General features: G+C 38.5%; 1 protein-coding gene across 1 annotated transcript in view; it reads left to right on the top strand.

Moving 5' to 3' along the window:
• The window catches only part of LNPK (lunapark, ER junction formation factor), a 60,017-nt gene extending 33,019 nt beyond the window's left edge, over positions 1-26,998 (top strand). The window contains exons 7-13 of the mRNA XM_015814969.1: positions 3,900-3,983; positions 4,064-4,115; positions 5,854-6,090; positions 14,178-14,283; positions 15,808-15,878; positions 19,956-20,126; positions 26,064-26,998. Of these exons, the coding sequence (XP_015670455.1) occupies positions 3,900-3,983; positions 4,064-4,115; positions 5,854-6,090; positions 14,178-14,283; positions 15,808-15,878; positions 19,956-20,126; positions 26,064-26,263 (921 nt within the window). The 3' untranslated portion in view covers positions 26,264-26,998. The remainder of the gene's footprint in view (positions 1-3,899; positions 3,984-4,063; positions 4,116-5,853; positions 6,091-14,177; positions 14,284-15,807; positions 15,879-19,955; positions 20,127-26,063) is intronic.
• The last annotated feature ends 265 nt before the right edge of the window (positions 26,999-27,263 follow it).

The following is a 27,263-nucleotide window of genomic DNA, read 5'->3' as shown; positions in this document are numbered from 1 at the left end:
CGCCACCCTCATCGCCACTAGGTAGGATCTAACCTGTATCCTTGCCTGTGTTCGATCGGATTCGGTTCGGCTCGCCCTCCAACTGCTCTCTAGGCGTCTTTTCCGGCGCTTCATCTCTCTCAGCTCCCCGGTAAACCAGGGAGCCAATTGAGATCTGCGCCGGGTCAGAGGCCGCAAAGGCACGACTCGGTCCAATGCCGCGGCAGCGGCCACTTCCCAGGCCGCCGCCTGCCTTTCAGCCGAATCGTGAGCTAGGTCCACTGGATATGGCCCAAGCTCCGTCTGGAACCTCTCTGGGTCCATCAGGCGCCTGGGGTGGAACCATCTAAGCGGTTCCTCCTCCCTGCGGCGGGGGGGAGCGGTCCGGAAATCCACAGTTGTTAAATAAGAATATCCAAGGCCTTGGGCAAGGATGTGCAAATCTTTTCACAGGCATTTTTAAAATTTGGGACAACAAAGTGATTGCAACAAGCTGCATATACTCAAAAGACACTAAAACTACATTTGGGGGAGTATGCAGAAAAATAAAAGAAACAAAAAGCGGATAAATAAGCTTCTGCCCAGATTATCTGTTTCCATAATACCTGTCAAATATTTTGAGAAGCCTTAAGGAATTTGATGGTTAGATAAATATAGGTGTCACTTTCTATTTGTGACTTCTGATTGTATGGCCTTTTAAGAGGATTAGAGAAACAGTTAGTATAGCCTTTGATAAGGGGTTTTGAAAGGGCAAAAATGTTTTGTGGAAACATTTTCGGTAACTTATAAGAATAAAACCTATGTTAAAAGGTCAAGGAAAATAACAGTATGTGAGCCAATGAATTTTGTATGACCTTTCTTACGTACTCTAGTTTGACTTCCAAGAAACACTTGCACATACTAGCTAACTTGAGCAATGTGTTCTTTTCTGTAAATTGGCCAAGAGTACCAGACCACCACCAGATTGCATGCAATAGCTGTCCAATGCTTACTTCGAGGTATGCATAGAATCCTTTTCTGCTTTCTCCGACCCCACATATGTTTGATGCCATCAAAGCTAATAAGGCCAGCTATATCTTTGGCAATACATGTTCAACATAGTACCAGATCTTTACAAATGTGTCCATATAGGAAGTTGTATTTTTTCTGAAGACAAAATCCATACCTGCACCCAGTGTAATTCCACTTGCACTGAAAGAAAAGGAGAAAATTAAAACTATGTTCCAGGGGTTTGCAGGAAAAAGAGAAATTGACAGAATTTATCTAGTGAAGAGCCTCATTCTATTCTGATGAATAGAATAGAATAGAATAGAAATAGCAACAGAAGAACAACTACCGTTAGTTTATTATAATCTAGTATTTGTTCTGATTTTGAGATGCTTAGTGAGGTGAGAAATATAGTTGTATTTAATTCTTCACCAGGCCTTTAATCAATGAATACTATTTGAATGGTTTTTGCTTACATTTGTCTTTGTATTTTTAAATTAATGTTATTTTTATGAAGTTCCAGTCTACTGTTTGCTTTCTGTATTTTAATTATTCACTGAGAATCACTTTGAGATTTGGAAAATTCAAAATAGTATAAAAGTACATTTAGTAGTAATAACTGAAAAAGAGATGCTTGGGGAATGGTTTAATCAGGGGAAAAAAGATAAAAGAGCTGAAGTATGAGAAAGAAGTAGAATCTTTGTCTAAAACTTAACTGCAACTCATCCGTATCCATTAAATTGACAAGGTATTCCAAAATAATCTTCCCAAACTCCAGATGGTTTGTACAGTAATTCCCATTATTCACAGTTACATTTGGGAGCCATGTTAGCTGAGTTGGCTTCTTGGGTGTTTAGGTAATTGGGTATGTTAATTTAAAATATTTTCAAGACCTAAAAATCTGGAGTTCTTACTCTGAAGCTTTCTTTATTATATAACAAATTTGTGGTTCTAGCAAACAGAGGTTTTCTAAACTTTCATTTCAAAATGTTTTGAGCCTAATATTTCATGAAATGCCCTAAATTTGAGTGCAAAATGTGTTGTCAGGAATGCTGCAAATAATATATAATGCTCAAATCTCCCCCCTTATGCAAAATTACAAGCTTAAAATGAAAAATTGCATGCTAATATTTTGCACTTTGTTTTTTAATTTCTAATTATGTCAATTCACTAGCTATCATGTGTTGAGGCAAGAACTAGTAAAAGAATAATCAGATAATCAGTTCTATTACCTGAAATTACTAGATGTAGTAATGTCCCTTGTTACAGAATCTTATATACTGGAAGGATTTAAAGCGAACCTTTGATTTTAAACTACCGTTTGGAGAATTCTGGCATCTACAGCCTTCTTCTGTAAATTGGTTGATCTTAATAATGTAGATAATTTTTCCTTCTTTCAAAGTTAGCAGCATATATTATTTGTTAAATAAATCCTTGATTCCTCCTTTGGAATACTATCCGTACATACTGTTTACATTTAAATAGTATAATAAGGTAATGTAGGGCAGCCTTTCCTGGTTTAGCATCTTCCAGTAATATTAAAGTTGCTAGAAGTGCTTCAAAGCATACTGTTTGGGAATCCTGGGCCAAGACATCTGGAGAGTGCTTGTTTACATAGGGAGATTTGCCAAAGGGTATCCAGTACAGTATCATCTTTTTCAATCTGCATCTTTCCAGTCATCCTTCTACAAACCATAAAGAAATGGTTTGATCAGTGTTTGCATAAAGTAATTTTGGTGCAGCAATGAACATGAAATAATAGCTTATATGAGTGGGAGAGGAAGGACTACTGGATATAAAGGGAAAGCAAATTTTAACAGTAAGAAGAACCTGAGGAGAGGAGAGCCATCAAAACACACTGTAAAATGCTTCATATTCCTTGTGTATATTAGTCATCTGTCATAATTTTAGAACACAAATATCCATACTTAAACTTCTTCTGATGCTGGCTATTAACTGCTAAAATGATATTTTACTAGTGATTACTTTTTTAATTAAGCCCATGTATTAGCCATAAAGCTGCTTGAGTGCATTGTAAATAAAATGCTGTAATAATGAAGTGCTTTAATTACATTCCCTAAAGTATGCATAGTACTCTGTAAATTTTTTATTTAAATTCTTAACATGTTCTATTTTTTTTTCCTGAAAGGCAGTTTGAATCTAGCCGTAAAGGCTGAAGCTTTAGCCTTTAAAGCCATTTGAGCAAATTCCATGGCTGTTCTCCCAGTTACTGAGTTTTCATGGCATTTGCAGCAAGCTAATTGCTTCTGCTAATAAATAATCTAAAATCAATGCTGACAGCAGTTAATTGGCAGAGAGACTTTATTCTGTAAAGCACTTGGCTAACGACCTCCTTTAAATTAATAGCATTAAGTGCTATGAGGAAATAAATCTGAGGAATTGCCTGTCATTTGCTTGTCATGTCTAATAACTTCCAATAATGATAGCTGATAGATTTTTGCACATTCTATTATTGAAGTTGGTGCATGTAATTATTCTCCTCATTATATGTAAACAATTAGCAATATTTGGAGTTTCCTTGCAATAAAGCTGTTGAATACAACTAGAGGTTAGAAATTCTTTTTGAAGCTAGATTTTGTTTCAGCTGAGTGCAGACGTGTGTATATGCATGTCTGTAATTGCATGTATAAGTTATTCCAGGATTTCTCTGGGTCAAATCCACTGGAACAGTGGGACTTCTCACTACCCTCCTCTCCCCTGCGTTCATCTTAATACTCTCTCCCACCTATTCTGGGGGGATTCCCTAAGTTTTGTGGAGGAGATTTTGGAGGAGGAAGAAGCAGGAGAGTCTTATTTCGCTAGAAATGTTATTTTGTTATATGCTCTTAATTTATGCACTAAAAGAAATACAATGAAATGTAAACTCTAAATAGAGGCCTATCTTGGCTAACAGAACTGAATTTTATTTTTAGCTTGAAGAAGTGATGGAAAAAGAAACATATAAGGCTGCTAAATTAATCCTTGAACGATTTGATCCAGAAGCCAAGAAGCCAAAGGTAGGGTCTAATCTCTGTACTAATTTTCTAGAAAATGCACCATAGAGAAAAACACTTTATGATATTATTATAATTGACAGGATGTTGAGCCGCCATCTGCTGGAGCATCTGCAGTTCCAAGACCTGGCCAAGGTAATAGCTCTGCAAAACTGCTGCTTCTCATAAGGAAAATTGTATTTACACAATTTAATGTTTATTCCAAGAGGTTTTGAATAATTTGAAACATTGCTCCATTATGAATAGGATCTGTTTCTAAACAGGAATTAGAGTAGGAGGGCTTCTTTGTGAATGAGTGAAAGGAGCATGGGCTAGAAGAAGCAGAAAATTCCTCCCTCTCTCCAATAGACATGGTAAATCCGTGAAATTGTGAACAGAAATATCCAAGGATGTATGTAGGTTTTTCCCTCTCGCTTGACCCTAGATCCCAGAAGGACACAGACTCCGGCAGCAGCAAACCTCTTGGCTGCAAATAGAATGACCTAAAAGCTTTTTCTACTGCCCATTTTTTTCCTTCCACGAGTCCACAGGCTTGGCAAAATCTAAAGGAGAAATTATTATAAATAAATACAAAGGCCCCCGTCCTGTCAGCAGCGAAACAATATTAACAATATTTGTATACATCTGGCAAAGAACTAAAAGCTGAAGTTGTATTTTGAAGCCATACAGAAAAGATTTTTTTTATCAGGCCTCCTCCTGTAGTCATTTGAAAATATACAAGGATAATTTTCTTAAAGAGCTCTAAGTAGGATGCAGAATTTTGAAAATAAATTGGCCTGAAGTGGAATAGTTCAAGGCAGAATTTGAACTGTGTCTCGAACGATACAGAAATCGCATAAATTCCTGGATCTTTGGTGCTAATGCTGTTCTTATCTACACTAGGAACATTTTGTTCAGAGATGGTCCCCGCCATATAAATAATGATACTGAATTCAGAGCTGCTCATTGCAGCTTTGCTGGAAGGACAATTCTAGCTCAAGTTGTATATTCCCCTGGTTGTGATTCTGCATGACTTAATACTTTATCAGTAACAAACGTGCACACAGTCTTCAAGTTGGAGCCTGCTGAACTATCATTTTGGTCTGGTTTTGATTCAATTGGCTGACTCCTATCTGATCCTCAATCACACCAATAAAATGACAAGTTCAGAGCAGAGCAGCACCATCAGCATGTTGATAGCACTTTAACACCTACTTCCGAACTCATTATCTATGGCAAATTCCTGCAGAGCCAAAGGCAGTTTTACGTATTAAGGATGATTTAACAAGCCTCTCATTCCCTTTGAACGAGAGGCATTATGATAACGTATAACTCATTACTAACTAGGTATCTGATCTTTGTTTGCATGGACTTGAACTTGCTGTTCAGCCCTCCCCAACAGAAAGCTAACCACACCATCTCACGGTTCCATTTTCTTCTCAGAAAAATAACCAAATATATTCTGAAGTCAAAAATTGGAGCAATTGTTTATTTCTGCACTGGTCAGGTTTGATAACCACAGGAGAAGTTCATTGTATTTGGTAGATTTTGAACAGGGGGTGATAATGTTTGAAAAATTATCTAGTGGGCCAAAGATCATTTGACTTATACTTGAATATAAGTGATTAGCATGTAAATGGAGATTATGTCATCTGTATACCTATTCACAAATGCAAAGGGATGCATCATTGCTTCATTGTTGTTCAGGTGAGACCCTCTTGTACAGTGGTAGAATTAATTGCAAGAATAGATTGATCGGCTAACTTTAGTGCACTCTTCTGCTACTTTTGGAGCGCAACTTTCTTTCTCCTTCTTTAGCTGATGTAATATGTTGCCAGTTCTTAAATCACTTGGAATGCTGTTCACTAATTTAAGTATGTGGATGTTCTGTCAGAACTTCGCCATCGGACCCCAGTGCGAGAAAATGTGCCTCCACCTCTCCCAGTTACACTAAAACAGGGATCACCAAAAGCTATGGGTCTAGTGTCACCACCACCACCACCATCTTCTGGCTTGCCAAGAGACATTTCAGCACCCGGGGGACCTCCGGAGAGAATGCTATCATCAGCCTCACCGCCAAATATGTTACCACGACATCCTGGGTCCCGTACTTCCTCAATGCCTGGAATGGGTAAACAGAGCACTTAATGTTGTTTACAGTTTATATTGTTTCCTCTAGTTACCAATAAAACAGGCCATTTTCAGACAGTATGGAAATAACATTTTGTTGGGAAATAGAAGAGCAGTTATCTGATTAAGCAGGAGTTCCATATTCAATTAGCCATAACTCTTTACAGCTGGCACCTTATGATAGTGAAGCCTATTGCCTGAGCTCATTTAACTGTTATGGCTTCTTTGTTTAAATGGCAATAAAACTTTGCAGGATTCTGTAGTCAACAAGATAGCATACCTTTTTATGTTCTTACTTTAGGCAAGCTCCAGTCTTATATAAATCAGGTACATAAGAAAACACTTTCAGAATACATTCAGTTTCATACAAAGCTCTGGACATATTTTTAACGCATGTTTTGACATTTATTTAAATTTTTCCTCTAAGCCAAAAATACAGTGCTGTAAAGATTAAAGCATAAAATACTCAGGAACTGAAGAGGATTTTCCGTTAGCAGAACTTTCTAAAATAACAAGCTGATAACCAGGAGTTAACATCACTTAGCATCTTATTTGAAACATTTGACCTCTCAATTTGTTTTAACTGAACTCAGAGTTCCTGTCTTGTAGATGCATCTTTTTTCAATTGCGCATATAAAACTTTGCAATGAGTACCTCTCATTTATTCAACAGCATTTGTAAGCTATCTCAAGCTATGTAGAAGTAGGTGGGAAAAAACAATTCAGTGTATAATAAAATTAAAACAATCAGAAATATTATAGTAATTTTAAACTAATCCATGATGATTACCCAAATCATACTAAATACCAGAAATGTAGCACCAATTTCACTTGTGCATGGAAAGCAAGGAAATTTGTAGTTGTCCATAATTCAAGTATTCCATGGAGTTGGGCTGCTGCTGAGAAGCCTTGCATATGCTCCCTGCATTAATATTACTTAATTCTCAGGGTGCCTTTGTCCATCTTTTCCTACTTCTGAGAAAAATCCAGGCATTAAAGGATGAGGCTATTTTCCAAGATGGGAGCCTGGCTCTCATCGTCCTGTACATCAGAGGTCACCAACCTTTTGGGCACCAGGGACCAGTTCCATGGAGAAAGGTTTTTCCACGGACCGGAGAGTGCGTGGTTTTGTGTGCTGCCTGCATCCCACGGATGGGGCTTTGCTTGTTTGTGTGCACCAGTTGCTGGCATGCCGTGGCCCGGTACCCATGTACGGACCGGGGGTTGGGGACCCCTGCTGTACATTATACTTTTTTCGTCTGACTTGTTTTAAAATTACGACCTACTTTGGGTCCTCTGTTTAATTTCAAGCTGTGTTTATGTAACATAGCTACCTCCAGTATGCAGTATGCCAGATGTATTTTCCACTTGATTATCTTGGAGACAAAGTTATTAACTTTACTATACAGTGGGTGACATTGTCTAAGCCTGTCTTCCCCTACATTGCACAAACGGAGTTCCACATCTAGGCATGTTATATTGTCAAGCTAAGTGGTAGTTGACTATATCCAAAGAAGCTAAGTTCCTTAAACAGGAGTTCTTAGTTCTTTATATAGAATGCCAAATGTGATACCACTGTGGAAGAAATAAACTGAAAGCACTTCATGCAAGAACATTTCTCCTTGAGAAGATTTGAATACCAAGTTCTTGTGATCAAGAACTCACACTATAGCTGTATTTAGATTGTGTTAATTCTTTGTTTGATTTTACTATAAATAGGAATCATTTTATTGGAGCCAATTAGCAGATGCAAATCTGTGTATCCACAGGAATGCATTGGTGCAGTAATGGGAAATGGAATGAATTGAGTCTGTGCAGAACTCTTGCAGGATGATTATGAATGATTATGAAGCCATGTACGAGAAAACTTTATTTTTGCTTGTTCTGCACTGTTTTGGGCTGATGCTGATTTAGAGTGGTGACCTCTATTTCTTTTAAGAATAATTTTTGTATTTGGTGGAGGTTCAGTTCTCTACAACCCCAGTGATCTCACAGGTCACTACAGGTTTGCACTTCATAGTAATATAACACTATTTTAACTTTTCTAACTGAACTGTATTAGTAAAAGCTGAACCATACATTTAGAGAAAGTGATTATTAATAATACAGCAATAATGTAATATAACAACACAAATAGGTAATGTTATAATATTACCAATCCTAAATGTAGACTGTGAATTCTTTGGAGACAACCACAGCTGTGCGTGCAACTGATAATGTCACATGATAACGATGGCTGTAAATATAAGCAAAATAGAGCAAAGTATTATGTTGTTTTTGAGTTCCAATCAGCTAGCCAGATTCTATGGATGAACAGGTCATACCTGTTGCAGAGCCCTGTTTTTCTTTTTCAGTGAATAGTTTGTGTCCTGGTTTCCTCACCTCTTTTTGGCCTTTGGGCACATTGAAAATTTGAGAGTATGTTGCAATTGCCCTGAAAGCCCATCTGCAAAATGACCGTTGTAGTGACAGGACTCATCACAAACTAAAAATTCAAGTGGGTTGTGGAACTGGGAGGTTGCCAAGAGGAAGATTCATTGGCACACTGATGCTTATTGGCATTGGTAAAGTTTCTGGATATGAATAAAATTATCTTCTAAGTTGCATGTTTTAAAAAGGTTATTTTGAACTTTCCCAAGCCACGCAGCGTCTTTCAGCACATTGGAAGTCTTGCTTCTTTATTTCCCAGTGATACTTTCCCCCCCCCCCCTTCAGCATTCAGTACTAATTTTGCTACTAGTAGGGGTAATACAATTGCTGCCCTACTATAAAATCATTTTTGAATAGGAATTAAAGAATCAAGCTCTGCTGTGAGCAGAGGATAAAAGATTTCCCCATTTCTCTGCTTTGATGTACTGTTACTGTGTTGGATCGAATGTTTGTCTGTATCAGACAGAAGCCAACCTATGATTCACTTTGGAGGCATCCTGCAATTGGTTCTTTCCAGGATTCCATGTTGGCAGTTCTAATGGGTAGCTTTATCTTCTATGGATTTGGGGGAATATGCCAAAGGTACATTTGAGGCAGGCAAGCAAAACCTTAAATGGAAGGGAATTGCTGATAACGTTTCTGTGTGGAATCTTTTTGTCTTTACGCCAATAGGTGGGACTATGTCCTACTAAATTTCTGAATGCTTTGTATGGGTAGCCTCAGGGGCCTCTGGCAGACTGATTTAAGACTTAAAAGAATGGAGGGAAGAAAAATTAATACACTCTTCTATTTTTTTTAAATGACCCATATTCATTAATGGTAATCATTGTTAATGATAATTGTTAAATGTGATCAATTTTAACTATATCTTTTGGCCATTAGGAAATGAACACCCTCAGTTAACTCAGTTTTGTAGCATATTGCATGACAGTCCTGGTATTGGTACAGGAATTTCATTGATCAAACACTGTATGTGACATTTAACTTATAAGGCATCCTTAGCAGCATAAAAATAATCAAGTTTCTTGAGCTACAATTTCCTATCTTATGAGAAATAGCAGTCAAAGTCCATATGACTGCATTTAATTAGCTTTAAACTAGAAAAGATCATTCATTTTTTCATTACATTATACTTTGTGGAAGAGAATCAATTTAACATGTATTATTACAGAGCTTCCATATGTCTAAAAATTAATAACCAGCAGGTAGTTGAGAGTTTGCCAAGCTTTGCAGAAATAGCNCTCCCCCCCGGCGCTGCGCTCCGCCTGCTTGCCCAGCTGATTGCTGCTGCGGACGCCGCCGCCAGGCAAGCAGGCGCAGCGCAGCGCCAGGGGAGGGGGAGCAAGCGGCGAGCCGTAGCCAAGCGCGAGGGGGAATGCCAGAAGCCTCGCGCGAAGGGGGGAGGCCTGGCGACGCTGCGCCCTGCAGGGCGCTCACTGACAGGGCCGGGGGGGCCGAGGCGGCCAGGGAGGAACAGCCAAAATGCCCCCTCGGTCACCAATTTTTCCCAGTTCTCTGTGGGAAAATCGGTCCCTCGGCTTATACTCGGGTCGACTTATACTCGAGTATATACGGTATGTTGTTTTTGAGTTCCAATCAGCTAGCCAGAGTCTATGGATGAACAGGTCATACCTGTTGCAGAGCCCTGTTTTCCTTTTTCAGTGAATAGTTTGTATCCTGGTTTCCTCGCCTCTTTTTGGCCTTTGGGCACATTGAAAATTTGAGAGTGTGTTGCAATTGCCCTGAAAGCCCATCTGCAAAATGACTGTTGTAGTGACAGGACTCATCACAAACTAAAAATTCAAGTGGGTTGTGGAATTGGGAGGTTGCCAAGAGGAAGATTCATTGGCACACTGATGCTTATTGGCATTGCTAAAGTTTCTGGATATGAATAAAATTATCTTCTAAGTTGCGTGTTTTAAAAAGGTTATTTTGAACATTCCCAAGCCACGCAGCGTCTTTCAGCACATTGGAAGTCTTGCTTCTTATTTCCCAGTGATACTTCCCCCCCCCCTTCAGCATTCAGTACTAATTTTGCTACTAGTAGGGGTAATACAATTGCTGCCCTACTATAAAATCATTTTTGAATAGAAATTAAAGAATCAAGCTCTGCTGTGAGCAGAGGATAAAAGATTTCCCCATTTCTCTGCTTTGATGTACTGTTACTGTGTTGGATCGAATGTTTGTCTGTATCAGACAGAAGCCAAGCTATGTTTCACTTTGGAGGCATCCTGCAATTGGTTCTTTCCAGGATTCCATGTTGGCTTTATCTTCTATGGATTTGGGGGAATATGCCAAAGGTACATTTGAGGCAGGCAAGCAAAACCTTAAATGGAAGGGAATTGCTGATAACGTTTCTGTGTGGAATCTTTTTGTCTTTACTCCAATAGGTGAGACTATGTCCTACTAAATTTCTGAATGCTTTCTATGGGTAGCCTCAGGAGCCTCTGGCAGACAGATTTAAGACTTAAAAGAATGGAGGGAAGAAAAATTAATACACTCTTCTATTTTTTTTAAATGACCCATATTCATTAATGGTAATCATTGTTAATGATAATTGTTAAATGTGATCAATTTTAACTATATCTTTTGGCCATTAGGAAATGAACACCCTCAGTTAACTCAGTTTTGTAGCATATTGCATGACAGTCCTGGTATTGGTACAGGAATTTCATTGATCAAACACTGTATGTGACATTTAACTTATAAGGCATCCTTAGCAGCATAAAAATAATCAAGTTTCTTGAGCTACAATTTCTTATCTTATGAGAAATAGCAGTCAAAGTCCATATGACTGCATTTAATTAGCTTTAAACTAGAAAAGATCATTCATTTTTTCATTACATTATACTTTGTGGAAGAGAATCAATTTAACATGTATTATTACAGAGCTTCCATATGTCTAAAAATTAATAACCAGCAGGTAGTTGAGAGTTTGCCAAGCTTTGCAGAAATAGCCAGCCTGCCCACAATTATTGCTTTTGATGTTCATATTAATTACCCTTGTCCATATCAGCATGAAGAATAAGAAGTGTACTTAGATGGTTTGTTACTGTGCCAAGTAACCAGAGAGATCCTTGAGGCACGTGAGCTCTTGTTTTAGGCTTCCTAATTATAGTTAGACTTTACTTTGCAATGGGCACTTCCAGTTCCAAATGTGCATAATAATCTTGAGCGCTAATTTGGTTTTTGTTTGTTTTGTTTTGTTCTGTTTTGTTTTTATTTTCTGCTCCTAAAACTGTTTATTTGGAAAAATATTCCCTTTTGTTGGCAATTGGACATTGTGGACTCTTATTAATCTGTGTAAAATAAAATGGAGTCTTATTCAATTTGTCTAATAACTATAATAGAAATTAACTTTTCCAGTTTATATCCCTAAATTTGTTTTTTCTATTTGTGATATTAAAGTCTGGCAGAATTTGGGCCTTAAGAATTCTTGTCTTCAGGGAGCAAATGCTTCAAGCTACTTCATAATCTAAGGGTCTTCAAATATGTTATATTATAACTTCCACAATTCTCAAGAAGTAGTTCCAAAACATATTGTAGTCTAACAGTGTCCAAGAACTGACACTGCAAGGGAATGTGTCTTCATAGATTTGAATGGAAAACATCACGAGGAACCTGATTGAAGAAAGTCTACCAGTATTGCTCGGCTTATCTGATAAGAAGAAATAACCATGTAATTTAAGCACTATTTTTTTAAACACTGATTTTCATAATCTTTTATCCAAAACCTGTTTCTTCTCAAGAAGTTTATGCATGACAAATTTCCATGTATTTTTCATTCAGAATTCATTGATAAACATTCATATACAGTCACTCTAAAGTTTGATTTTCTGAATAAGTTTATTATCTGGTTGGTTGGGCAGTCTCTTGTCCATCCATCTGTCCATCCATCCATCCAATTTATATTGTAGCCGCCCATTTGTCAAATGACTGTGTAGCCAACTAAGGTTAAAAACAGCTACAAAGGAAAATTGTAAAAATAATAGGACATAAAAAAACTAAAAGATACTGCATTGGGGACCAGTCAGCTAACTCATAATTGCCACAGGCTTTTGCATCATCCTGGCCCAGTCTCTAGTTTGAAAACCATTAAGCTTCCATTTAAAAATGTGTATGTTGTATGTGTTAGGCCAGGGCTGGTAGTCCTTTGGGACAAGTAGTAAAGCAGATTGTACCCAAAACAACAGTCCTTTAGAGAATAGCACCTCCTCCTACAAGGCATGGATAATAGCCATCGTTCACCTCTCTAATAAGATGCTTGAGAAAACTCTTGATGACATTACAATTTGATTATCAGAGCACAGCATGTTTTGTCAGTCCTCAACAGCTGAGCCATTCTGTGGAGCATAATGGTAACAATTGGAAATTAAGCCTCTTTCTTTCTGAATTACCATATTACACGTTTTTAATGCTTAATTGTTGCTTGAATTCTTTTTTTAAAAAAAAATACTAGACTAGGCAGATCTTGATCTGATCCAAGGTACATAATACATTCTTGTTTTTTTGTGTTTTTTTTTTAAAAAGAGATCGGCTGTACTTTAAATATTAAGGTATTTGTTAATGAAACAATTCATCAATGAACTAGGCTTTCTGATTTAAAAAATCCCCAAGATTAAAATCATCACTGGTTGGAGTGCGACACTGAAATGGAATTTGAAAGCAGGGATTTATAAACATGCTGAAGTTGTTTCTTAATATTAAAAATAATTATATTTTATTTGACTCAATAAACCCAAGTTCTTCAGGCTGACTAGATGAGCTGAATATTAAAATGACTAAAACAGTAGAACACAATAATAAATACTCTAGGGAGGGAAATAAGAATATGTAAAAGCCACTAGTCTAATACGGGCAGTTAAAATCAAAGTTATTTATAAAATACCTAGGAGAAGAAAGAATATTTTAGTCTGTCATTAAGATTTTCCTTGGAATAGAAGGGAATGGGGTATTCAAACACAGCATTCCTTCTGGATAGGGGAGGGAGAGTGCTCTTCTTTGCAGCCTTATGGAGATCTTGTCAATGATTGCTGGACTATCTCCTGTGATAATATTGGGGAGCAATTGTTACCTGGCAGTGATTCTAATGTATTGTATCTAGATAGGAATGGATGCCAAAGTGAAAGCATTCACCTGTGGCATGATCAAAGGGGGCTGAAGCCCTCATGCAGTAATCCAGTGGCTGGAGCGAGATGCTGTTTTTTTTCTACACTGTATTCTGTTTTGCTGACAGAGCTAAAGCTGGATCCTTTCTATGTAGCTTCTTCCTGTTCCAGGGCTTGTTTCCCATCATTAACAGTAAGGAAGTGGCCATAGGTCCATCTAGCCCAGGGGTAGGCAACCTTGGCTCTTTTATGACTCGTGGACTTCAACTGAGCAGTGCTGGCTCAGGAATTCTGGGAGTTGAAGTCCACGAGTCATAAAAGAGCCAAGGTTGCCTACCCCTGATCTAGCCCAATATTGTTGGCACGAATTGTCAGCTGCTCTTTTAAGATCTTAAATTGGAACCTTATCAATTCTTCCGGGAAAGGCCAGTATAGGGGGATATAATGTAATTTCTAGAATACGTTTGAGCCATTTTCCTACCATGTGTGTGGGCTGAAACATTTTTTTTATTTCTAGTGAAGTTAGATTGAAAGCTACTTTTGTCTTTCAGGCCTTCATCCTCCAGGACCCCCATTGGCAAGACCTATTCTTCCGCGAGAGAGGGGAACACTAGATAGAATTGTTGAATATTTAGTTGGAGATGGTCCACAGAACAGGTAAAATGTTGCTCGTGACAATAAGTGAATTTTGCAGCTATGGCATGAAATGCTAGCAATTCCTTACCTTACTTTTTAGATAGCATCAGAAATCTAGGTCTGCCTACTACTCCAACTGAGATGTCCCTGAGACATCTTCAATTCTTCAATCTTCAATTCTTCAGTTCAATTCCTCGAATTCTCTTGCCGCCATGCCCATTATTGAGAATTCTGGGGATTGAGATCCAGATTTACAGAGAGCATCTAGACCAATGTTTCTCAACCTTGACAATTTTAAGGCATGTGGACTTCAACTCCCAGAATTCCACAGCCAGCAATGCTGGCTGTGGAATTCTGGGAGTTGAAGTCCACATGCCTTAAAATTGTCAAGGTTGAGAAACACTAATCTAGACTGGTGCTGGGATTGACTGCACTCTGCCAAATAATAGATATTCTTGCTGTGGCTTTTCTCCTCGGTTTTTTTGTCTCTTGCATAAATTAGGGAAAGTAAAGAAAGTCATGTGGAATCAGGCTCTTACACTGTCAATCCAGATACTGTACAGATGGTTCTCGCTTAACAAACAGTGGTTTAGTGATTGTTTGAACTTAACAATGGTGCTGAATGAGTGGCAGTTATAGCCGGTCCGGGTACTTGGGTCACTTCCATTGTCCCCCGCAGCTACGTATTTGTAATCCAGGCACCTGGCTTGTAACTATAATGTCACAGCATTTCATGGTCCTATGATCGTCATTTGCAACCTTTCTGGCTGTTTTCTGACAAGCAAAGTCAATGGTGAAACTGGCAGGAGGTCACAAATGGCAACCACGTGAGGTTCTTGCTTAATGACTCTCAGTGATTTGCATAATGATGACAACCGGAATTAATATCGCTAAGCCGTGCGGTCACATAATGTTGTGCTTTATGACTTGCATTGCTTAGCGATGGAACTTCCAGTTCCAGTTATCATAGTTAAGTGACGACTACCTGTATACCTAGCCAGAAGTCAATGGTACTGAGTTCAGTTAACTTTAATTTAATTGCAGCCATCTAATAATACAGGTAAATAATTTCAAAACAGTTATTTTATCTGAGAAAATAGCCACAAATTGTAATAATCTGTAACTGATGAGGCCAGATATGTCAAGTATTCCTTAATATAAGCAGCTATTTGTAACCTTTACAAAAACTATTTATTGCAGCATGAGTGTGAGAGTTCAAAACCAAATTGCAAATCCTAGACTAAAAATATTTAGATGCTGCCTGGAATGTGCAATTATTGTATATTTAGAAAAAAAATCTATACGGCGCCCTATTTTGACATCTGCACACATGAATTAAAGGCAGAGAACGATGAGGAGGGAATGGGCACTTGAGGTTCCTTCAGTTATTGTACTAAATATGTGGACATTATTGAATGGAGTACAGAGATCAGGTGCAAGTTAGAGGACACGTGGGGATAATCGTATTTCTGAATTTTAATACTGTCTGACGTGAGACTACTTCAATTGTTAAACTGATAATTTTGGCTCTGATCCTTTCTTTAGATACGCCCTGATATGCCAGCAGTGTTTCTCACATAATGGGATGGCTTTGAAGGAAGAGTTTGAATATATTGGTAAGAACAAATCTATTTAGTACGCTATTTCAGTTCTAACCAAGGTGCACTTAGGCTTATATTTACATATCATATTGGGTTTTTTTTTAGATTAAAAACTTCATTCTCTGATCTAAAAGTTCTTGAAGTTGTTATTTTTTGAAAAGCTTAAACAAAATTAATTATTTGCCATGCACATAAATATTTACCACATTGTTTGGGGGAGTAGGAGTCAAATCTATCTGGAAAGCACCAGATTGGAGAAGGCAATTTTCTGGACCTGCAGAACAGGTATACAAACTGGCTATAGAAATGTAGTTATTCGTTCGTACTCTTTAAGAATATTTTGGCATAAATAATTCACTGAAATGTTTTAAAGTTTTAGGCCCTTATTTTGCCAGAATTTAAACAAACAACAAAATTGCTGGAAAACACTAGAAATGAAGCAGGAGCAGACTCCAGGGCTATACTTTAATTTTATGTTAGTAACTTAAAGTAAGCACAGCCTTTGGTGAACAGAGGTGTTAATTTTGCTTCTTATCAGCAAACACAAATCAACATGCAAGAAATGTAGATTCAGGGTCTTTTCTCTTTCATGTGGATATACCCACCCATGTGCTCTTAGCTTTGTGAATATGCTCCAGACAATAATCAATTATGATGTTCCTGAGCTATCAAGATAACAGAATATTTTGCTGAAATACATTTTCATTCTCTGTGCCTATATAGCCCAAATATTGGCTGTATATGCACAGACTTTTCCAACAGATTTCTTTTTCAGCTACATTGATGTAGGCTTATTAGTTTGTATCAGTTATACTCTGCATATAAATAACATATTAAATTTTATAGACTGACATTTGCCCGCTTGCCGTAACTCTTTGGTTTGGGATAAGCTGTATTTTTCCAGAAATATATAGTATAGTATTTTCCCAACTTTATTTAAAACCCCTCTTTAATCCATGAAATATTAACAGCAATGCTTGGAACCCAAAATTTAACATTTTGCAACATTTTATAAATATTCAGAATCCGTATGCATACTAAAAGATGTGTGAATCAATATATGTTGTGTCCATGTCAATTTTCCTCACTTTTTAAAAAATGAAGTTTATTGTGATTGATAGAATTTATCAAATACTACTACTTGTATGATTGAATTGATAATTTGTCCTAAAAGCATGTTGATAATCTGCATTTCTGAGAAAATAATGTATCTTTTTAACTTTTAAAAATTATTAAGTTTCAAAAAGATTATAGTTAATACTGTATTTCCTAAAAGGCACTGATTAGAATTTGTAGCATTATATATAAACTATATACAGCTATATACAACTATCAAAAGGTGCTCTACTCTAAAAAAACTATACAAAATAGAAGTTAGTAAATAATCCTAGTGTTATTGTGTAACATTATGGTATGCCATCATCTTCATTATTATAAAATAGAATCTGAACAAAGAGATCCTGGGTATTGAATCTTCCATTAAAAAAATAACCCGCATTTTATTAATCTGTTTAAAATATCAAATGGAAACAAGATAGATATTGTTCACATAAAGATGTTATGTCAGAGCGTGCACAGTTCTGTTGTGTGAGACAACCAGGAGTGACCTGTATGCCTACTTGCAAGTAGGGCTATTTGGAGACCCATTGACATTTACCGGGTGAGCTCTTTTCCTCATCAATGAGGAAGCCAGCAGAAAGTTGGAAGTTGATCCCTCTCCATTCCCATTGCTTTTGCAACACCCATGATCATTTTGTTTCTCTGCTTAGGTAAGGAAATATCTTTGAAAGGAGATCTGGTGGGTTATGTGTTGTTTAGTGTCCTATAATCCTTCCCAGACTGGAGTGAAAACTCCAGTTTTCTGAATTCCAGAATTATCCATTGAGGAACTATTCAGAAACTAAAGCCTAGTGCTTTTAGTTTAGTTTAGTTTTTAGTAAAGAGTGCTTGGTTGAGAAGGGGAACATAATGCGGAAAAAAATATCCACACGTAAAACGAGTATCCAAAGTAAAAGATTTTTTTAAGAATATGCTACAGCCAATTTTATGTCTGGAAACATCCGTTTCAGCTACAGAGAGATTTTGTTTAGTTTTTCATATTATGGTTTGAGGATTTGAAAATAGACATGAAACAAGTGACAATAGGAAATCACCGATTTCTATGATTAGGAAAAGCTTTTTTTATACTAAAGGCCTTTATTTCATTTATTTGCCTGCTTGTTCAATTTCTATACTTGTCAAGAGCCAGGAAAATCAGGAGATCCAGACAGTTCAAATGGATATAAAGATTTATTGCAAGCTTAAGCTCTCTACAAGAATCTGAACTACTAACAGCCAAGGGAAATTAGCAGGAGATAAGAGTAGAAGGAATTCAAGATGGGCTGGACTTAGATCTCTTCTGGGCACAAAGGGACTGCTCATGACTGATGGTGTTTGACCCTTCACTCGGGCTCAGCCTGGTCATCTCCTATAACTATTTCTAGAAGGTCATAAAAAGTAGCATACAGAACTATAAAAACCTTCAGCAAAACCCACTGCCCAGTAGCTTCTTTTTCTGGATATTACACATTAAAAGCTCTGCAGGAATGTTCTGTTTTAGCTGTCCTCTAGAAACATGTTAGTGAGGTGCCATTTAGATTGCGAGATGTCAGCTGTTCCAGGCAGTTGTGGGCAAAAGTAGAGGCATCCTTCCACAAACTCTTCGTTACAACAAATCCTGATATGAATAGACGCTAACTATGGTATGATGTGAAATACAACAACTTTTTATAAATTTGAATACATATAGTAACTATTTATGTGCAATTGTTTACATATTAAAAATAAGAAAAATAGTAACTATATTAATTGTAAATGGATTAAGTTTTAATTAATGAATTATACTGCACAATAAAAATATACTTGACTTGTTAGGCATACAGTTGCTAACAGGATAAATTTAAACTGAACAAAAGTTTCAGCAAGATCGTAATCTAAAACATACCTCTAAATCAGGGGTCTTCAAACTTGGCCCTTTTACGACTGGCTGAGGAATTCTGGGAGTTGAAGTCCATAAGTCATAAAAGGGCTAAGTTTGAAGACCTCTGCTCTAAATCAACCATGAAGTACTTACAGAAAGTAAAGATACTGAACTCACCTTTGTAGTACCAGAGGTTTGAATCTGTATGACCATCTCAAAGCAAGGAGATCTAAGAATATTTCTGAGCTAGAAAACTTTCGCAAGGCAGAATGGGAGAAAATTCCAGAAGCAAGAATAAGCATTTTAGAAGGAATGTTTCTTATAAGAAACATTTGAAAGCTGTGATATCTGTCAACGAGGTGTTACAAAGTAATACTGACTGGAGGGGTGTCCAAAGTGCTACTCCTACTATATCTGGCATAATCACTTTTTTCTTATATTGAATTTGTAAATAATAGCGCATATGTAGTAAATATGTATTCAAACTTACAGAAAGATGTGTTTAATTTTGTACTGTGTAGATGTTTATTTTCTCTTGGGTTCATTGAAACATACCATTTGACCAGGATTGTCTTAAATATTTGGGTGCAACTGTAATGTTTTCTGAGCATGCCTAGAAAAGCACTTAACTCTGTCTTCCCCCTACTTCTACTAATCTCACGTGGGCGAAGCATTTTCAGCATCCCTATTCAGGTTGAACAAGACAGACAAGCTGATATACCTGAAATGGGAGGAGCTGCAGATACCCTATTCTCAAGCTAAAAAGGTTTTATATGCTAAAGCCGGCACTCTGAATTGTTCTTGGAAGCTGAATGATAACTAATGCAGTGCCTGCAAAGTCATTCCTATTGGTATTGGTGATGCTCATTGCCAGTAGGTGCTGCATTCTGCACTTTCTGGGTAGTCTTCAAAAACAGCAAAATGCATTGCAGTAGTCAGCTGGAAAGGTAAATGAGGCCAGAGGTGACTGATATGGAGCATGATGCTCCAGGAAGGGCTTTAACTGGTACGCTAACCAAAACTGGTGTTCCCAAGAGTAACATCAAAGAATAAAAATAAATTATAACAAGTGTAAACCAGAGCCCTGATATTCAGTGAGCTCACTGGATATGCCTTTATTATCTTTTGTGCAGCCTTTCGGTGTGCCTACTGTTTTTTCCTGAATCCTGCAAGAAAAACCAGACCACAAGCTCCACGGCTTCCGGATTTCAACCTGGAAAAGAAGCCAGCTGCTGCGACGGAGAGCAGGACTGAAGCTCTGCAGTTGGAGGAGGAAAAGTTACAACAGACTGAAACGGAAGAAGGTATGTAGATAGAAAATCTCAGTTATTCCATGAAAATAGAATCAGTGTAGTTTGGTCAAATGATTTGAGGGATTTGCATTTTTCTGGCAAAGATAACAGTGGAAGATTGCCAGTATATATGATAACACACACATATATAGCTAAAGACAGGCCAAGTGGATACTGCAGAGAAATCAGTTTATATATAGAATGCTATCTTGGATCATTGGATAATATATGTAGTCTTGTTTACTCCTTACAATTTAGTTCATGGTTGGGGGTGGGGGGTGGGTGATGTTACGAAGCAAAGTGCAGCCACAGGAACATCCCAAGCCCTTTTCAAATTTTTCAAAATAGTTTCTCTTTGCTATCTGATATTTTACCCTGAAATTTGTTTTTTTAATATAAATCTTAGGTTCTTCTATTAATTAGTTACCAATGTTAAGAATTATATTCACTAATTAAGAGAATTGGGTCGTCGTGTGGTTAAATAATCTCATAGTTTTGGGTACATCATCAGGTTGAGGTGAAGGTCCAGCTTTTATTCTAAATGAAAAGGTTGAAATATTAGTTTTGATATTTCCCCCCGAGGATAGAAAATCTAGTAAAAACAGGCTTGCTTGAAAATAGGGAATTCAGAGAGAGGTTGTCAAATTTAATTTACCGAAGTTCCTTTAAAGAAGTTTTATAAGTTTGAAATGTAGTAGGGCTCTTGCGTTCAGCTAACAGGAAAAGGAAGCATTGTAAAAATATAACTTAGGCCAGTGATGGTGAATCTTTTAGAGACCGATTCCCCAAACTGCAACCCAAAACCCACTTATGTATCGTCAGGTGCCGGATGGATGTGGCCCATTGGGTAGGTGTGGCCCATTGGCTGGGTGTGGCCCATTGGCTGGGCGTGGCCCATTGGCTGGGCGTGGCTGCAGTGGTAACGGCAGACTGGGTGGGACTAAAAAGTTCAATCAATCAATTCCAACTTTGCGAGATCTTTTTTTTTTCCGCGAGAAGTTGAAATTGATTGATTAGACCTTTTTTTTTTTTTTTGCACATGGCAGCAGAGGCCTAAAGCGAAAAGGTTTTATAAAACCCAGCTGAAGGCCTAGGACTGGGGCGACGGCACGCATGCCCACAGAGAGGGCTCTGCGTGCCACCTGAGGTTCGCCACCACGGACTTAGGCTGTTAACTGTTGATTTCTTCTTTCAAAAGCACAACCTGAGATGAAGGGAAGTAATACGTAGAACACTGTTGTGAGGCTTTAGGCAGAAGAGTCTCTTCAGAATATGCTGGAAAACATAACTGGTGATGATTGGAAGAAATAGTGATGATGGCCAAAAATGCTTTTGTAACCTTTTACAATGCTGGTTGATATTTTTGTACATAGCACAAACAAGCAATTTTTCAAATTTGTAAGATAGCTTACAACACATAGGAAGAGCCCTTTTAGATGAAATGGAAGAGCACATGACACACGAGCAAGGAATAAAGGAAGCACTCCTTTCTTGCTGTTAATTTTTCAGTGAGTAATGTTCAGCAGCAGGTTTAATTTGGCATAATGCTAAGCTATAATAGGCATGTTTGGTTTTTTTTAAAGCCTAGTCTGATAAGGAAACTAATCTAAAGAACATAATGATTTCTTTCAGGGCATAGTTTGAAAACATGATTTACAAATTCTTGTTTATGAATCCCGATTTGCAATATCTCCGCTCAGAAGTAATCCTTATTTGTTTTTGTGCTCTTCTCAGAGTAGGGAGTCAGTAGAAGAGGTGAAGGAAAAAGAAACCAGGAATTGGCAAAACAGTCCAGTGATTATTCTTCAAGTTTGTCTTTGACTTCTTGGGGGAAACCATCATTAAAACAAATCCTGGGTTAGCATGATAGCTATGAAAGCAGACATAGACTGCTTTTGAAAATAAAGTTTGTATTTAACTTTAATAGGCGATAACCGTCTACATAGTTTTGTTTGGTGACTTTTCCAAGTTCTTGGGGTTCTTCTGCTCATGTTCACTGCAAACGCAAACATGTTTTTATGTTAAGTCCCTCATCTAGAACATTCTTACCGTTCTTTTGTACCTAAAATCTTCTGTAGAAAAGAGTATAATGAAATATGCCAGTGTGATCCCATTTTTTTAAAAAAAGAATTGTTAAGAGAAATCAAGAGGGCAATTACTTTAACAATTGTCGCAGACAAAACAGTTGAAAGTATTACAGCATTATTAGAGAGCAAACAGACATGAATGAGATGAGCCTTGCCGAAATGCAACTAGCATGGCTTCTGCAAACATAGATCTTGTGAACATTCTATACTTTTTCAAGGGAGTCAAAAAGTAGGTAGACAAGACTTCCCTCGAAGTTACTCTGTATTTCAATTTTCAAAATGCTTTGAACAAATCCCCTCACTAAAGACTTTTGAGCAAATCAAGCTGCCATGGACAGTGCTCGGGTGGATTGGCAGTTGGATTTAAAATAGGAAACAGCGCAGGAACAAATAGACAATTCTCACACTGGCAAGTTGAACAAAGTGGGGGTTCTCTAGTAAATGTATTTGTATATAAATGATCTGGAGTTTGGACTGAGCCTGAGAAGAGGCTGTGTTTCGTGATGCTCTGAAGCTGTTCAGGGTGGATGGTAAAATCAATAAGGGATTGTGAAGAACTCCAAAAGAAATTTTCCATTTTTTTCCCAAAATGGCAAATGTGGTTTAACATAAGTGCATGTAAAACACCACATATTGATACAAGATATTTAGAGTCCGGATATATGTTATTAGGGCGGGAGTTGGCAGTCACTAACCAAGAAGGGGTGGCATTTTGGAGGGCAGCTCAATGAAAATGCTTCAAACTGCTGTAAATTGCAGATGCTATAAAGAAGGCAAATTACACACTGGGTGTCATTAGAGAGGGAATTGTACTGGCTTAAAGCCCTTGCCCAAATCTGTGGTGAGACCACAATTAGAGTATTGTGTACAGTTCTGGTGATAGCATCTTTTAAAAAATGGTATCTTAGAATTAGAAGAAGTGCAAGAAAGACCGAACAGAATGATTCCTCATAAGATACTCTAGTTTAGAGCAGAAGCCCCAAACTTTTGGGCACCAGGGACTGGTTCCGTGGAGGGAGGTTTTTCTGCGGACTAGAGGGGGTGTAGTTTTGTGTGCTGCCTGAATCCTGCAGATGGGGTTTCGCTTGTTCGCACGGACCGGTTTCTGGCATGCTGCGGACGGGTGCCGGTCCATGGACCGAGGGTTGGGGACCCCTGGTTTAGAGTCTTTAGCTTGGAATGAAATAGGGTAAGAGAAGGCCTGCTAGAGGTTCTGTATTCTGTATGTAAAATCCTGCATGGCATGGATAGAATGTGCTTCTCCCTCTTTACAATATTGGAATTCAAGTTTACCTATAGTAATGATGAGCATTAAATAATCAAAGGCAATACTTTTTCCATGCAACATATTATTAAACAGGAATTCCCTGCCAGTTATAGAGACTGCAATGTGGATGCTTTGAAAAGGAACTAGATCAGCGATTCTCAACCTATGGGTCGCGACCCCATTTGGGGTTGATCGACCATTTCACGGGGGTCGCCAAGCAAGGCTGTCCGCCATTTTTTCCCCTTTTCCGGCGGATGCCTTACCTCCCTTGGGCTGGGCCAGCTGGTGGTCGGCCTGCTCCGTCTCTGCCGCTTGCCAGCTATGCCTCGGCTGGCGCAGTGGGCGGAACCACCCATGCGCGGTGCTCCTGGGCAGGGAAAGTCCTCGACTTACGACCGGTTGGGTAGTCCTCGACTTACGACCGGTTTAGTCCTCGACTTACGACCGGTTTAGTCCTCGATTTACGACCGGTTTAGTCCTCGACTTACGACCGGTTGGGGGTCGCGGCATTAAAAAGGTTGAGAACCACTGAACTAGATGGATTTGTAGACAGGCTGTGACCGGCTACTGCTATTGATGGCTGTTGAATTAGAGGCAACATGCCTTGATAATGCTGATTCATGGAAAGCAACAGTGAAAGGGGTTATTGCCCCCCACCCTCCCTTATTGAAAAGCTTCTCCAACACATCAGTTGGCCTAGGATGGGTCTCTGCCCTCCTGATCTAGTGCAGACATTATTTTGCCCATCAAACTAATAAACCTTCCCATTTTCTGAGTTCCTCTCAGTGACTATAATTACTAACCCATGAAGGAACGTGGCCTGTGTATGTTCAGTGCAGGGAACAGCACCTACAGAAGAGTATTAACGATTCCGGGAGAATTTCAATACAGTGGAACCTCAGTTTGCTCAAACTGTCCTTTGTTGTTCAATCAGCATAATTTATCCAGCTCTGCTCAGGAAGACGAGTCTGGAGGACTCTTAAAAGAGAATACAGATACTCCATAGGCAGCTAAAAGCAGCAATAGTGTATGCCAGCCGGCTTGGCAGCTGCTTTTCTTTTACTGTTGTCATTACATTTAAGAACACTAAAAAGATTTCTGTCCTTTGATTTTAACTTTTTTAAAACCCCCTGCAGTTCCCCCCCCCCTAAGCCTCAGTTAGTATCACCAACACAATGATATTGTGGGCCGTAAATGAGACTTAAAACTTCCCTCTGCTTTGAAAAAGAATTTTCAAAGTTTTCTTCCCCAGTGTGGGGGGAGAAGACCCTTGATAGTCACATAATTTAGGCTGCTTGGTGTTAACATTCAGTTTTTATGTTCTGATGATGTCCAGTCTAGGTTGATAGTGTGATTGTTATTGATGTTTTTCACTTAGTACTCTGTATAGGTAGTCCTTGAGTTGTGACAGTAATTAGGACCAGAATTTCCATCACTTAAGTGATGAGGTCATAAAGCATGATGTCACTTGACTGCATCACTTAGCAAAGGCAAGCCTGGCAGTTGCTGTTGCCATTGTTAGCAGAATGCCACCAATTGTTAGGTGAGGACTCACTTTGATCCAAGCCACTCCCAGCTTCACCCCTCCAAACCCCAAGTCTCAATAAGGGAAGGGATTTTTTTTTCTCTTCAACTCCCCTCCGTCTTTCTCCCACCAACCCCTTCTCATTTCTACCCTTTTGGCCTTCTTGCATTCTGCTGCCTTTGTTGGCCTTGCTGCACCAGCTGGCCTTCACTGTCTTCCTGATGAGCTCCTGGTCTGGCCCTATGCGGCACTGGTCTTCTTCCCAAGGCTGCTCATACCTGTCGTTTTCCAAATAGTGTGTGCCATTCTTGTGGTGCTTTTGAACGCTTCTCAGCCCTTTTGAAGCACCATGAAACTGGCCTATGCGCTTTGGAGGACAATGGATGTAGCCTTCTCTTGAGATTTTGAAGGCCTAAGAAGTCTTCCAAAGCATTGGGAGAATAGCCCAAACAGCCTTGAGAAGAAGGTCTGGTCAGCCAGCAGCTGCTTTGGATAGTGCCAGGCCGGTCGTGCCTTGTTAGCCAAGGGAGGAATACTGTGAAAGTCAGCTGGGTGTGGCAGGGCCTGCAGAGCACACTTCATGCGTGTGGCGCTAGGGCAGAAGAAGAGGCCCTGAGGCAATGATGACTGGCTAAAACTGCTGAAGGCCTTGGGATTTTACCTCAGCCCCAGCACCACCACCACCACCATCAAGGAGTACCAGAGCTGCTGAAAGGGCAGAGATGGGGGAGATAGGTGCGTGGGGGGGAGCTGAAGTGCCCTTGTGTTCTGGTCATAAGTGTGGTAGGACTGACAAGTGCCCAAATTTTGATCACGTGATGGGGGGGGGGGCTCTGCAATGCCTGCAACTTTGGAGAACAAGATAAGTACCATTTTTTCAGCGCTGCTGTAACTTCGAATGATTGCTAAATGAATGGCTGTAACTGGAGGACTTCCTGCAGTGTATTATAGGTATTGCCCATTATGCTGTAAGCTGCTTGGAGTTGTATAATTAAAGTGGCAATAGAGAGGCACTTGCAATGAATATATAACTAAAAACAATTTGTATAATTAAAATGTGTGTCTTATAGGACCTTCAGAAGAAGCTCCCCCATTGACAGAAACAGACCAGGAAAATAACGAGGAGGCTTCAACAGTCAAACAAGGTGATGATGACATGGTTGAATCTGCAGAGGGGGAACAACCAGCAAAGGAAACGGAAACAACAAAGCCTGCAACCTCCCTCCCTCCTCCAGGTGACCAAAGAGAAGAAACTTCCGAGGGAGAATAAGTGCCTCATTGTTTTAGCTATGTGTATTTTTTTTTAGCTGTTACTTTTTCAAGGACTGATTCTGAGCTTAGACTGCCACTCCAGTGAATGTTAAAAGCTGTGCAGATTATATTGCATTAATATGGTTGAGAGGTGACTGGGTGAATTAAAGCATTTAGGTCTGGGCTAGTTAGTTGAAGTCTAACTCAACCACTGATACGTTGTTGTTTTTCTTTTTGCGTACTTACAAAGAAATGTAAACCTGCTTAAATGGATATTTTCCATAAAGTGATCTGAACTATAGTATTATTTGGTCTTTGAGCAAAGAGTGCTGTAAATGACTAAAAGGATGTGTAAGTTTTGCTTTAATAAATTAAGATTTTTTTTTCCTGAAAATATTTATCTATTAAACTGAACTAAATCAATTTAAATATCCAGATGTTTACAGGAGAAAGGGTGCTTGGATAATTACTGTACCAAAAGCAGTACATTTGTGTCATTGAAACTTAAAACTTTGCTGCCACTCTTCATAGTTTTTCCTCGAAAGAATGCAGTTAAAGAGGGCAGACTAGAATATGGCTTGCCCTGTTGGGAGGCTCTGTGAAATAGAAAGCCTAGTTTGTGTTTACATGAAGTGTAGGAATTTCAGCACTTGATTGTACTTGAATACTGAACATTATTTATACTTGTACAATAATGATGATAAGTGAATTTTGTGTATTTTGTTAAGAGCAAATAAAGACTATATAGCATCAAGGGCTTCTTGGAAGCATATTCTTCTAATTGAGTTAAATTGGGTCTCCTAATATAATCATTTTATTACACATTTATTCTTAAATGTAAAACTACTATATAAAATGTTAATAGAGCAGCTACTCCACATTCTTGTATGTACTATAATTATCAGGTAATTATTTACTTAGTTTCTTCAAGGTCAAAAGAATTCCATATTACCTCACAATACCCCCTTGTTTGCCACTCGTAGGTTATGCTTGCTTAGCATCTAAACCAGAATGAATAT

The sequence above is a fragment of the Protobothrops mucrosquamatus genome, unplaced genomic scaffold (assembly GCF_001527695.2).
Source record: "Protobothrops mucrosquamatus isolate PMUCROS unplaced genomic scaffold, P.Mucros_1.0 scaffold301, whole genome shotgun sequence".
In the NCBI taxonomy this organism is placed as follows: domain Eukaryota; kingdom Metazoa; phylum Chordata; class Lepidosauria; order Squamata; family Viperidae; genus Protobothrops; species Protobothrops mucrosquamatus.
The sequence above is the reverse complement of the archived record's forward strand: the minus strand, read 5'-3'. Positions and strand labels throughout refer to the sequence as shown.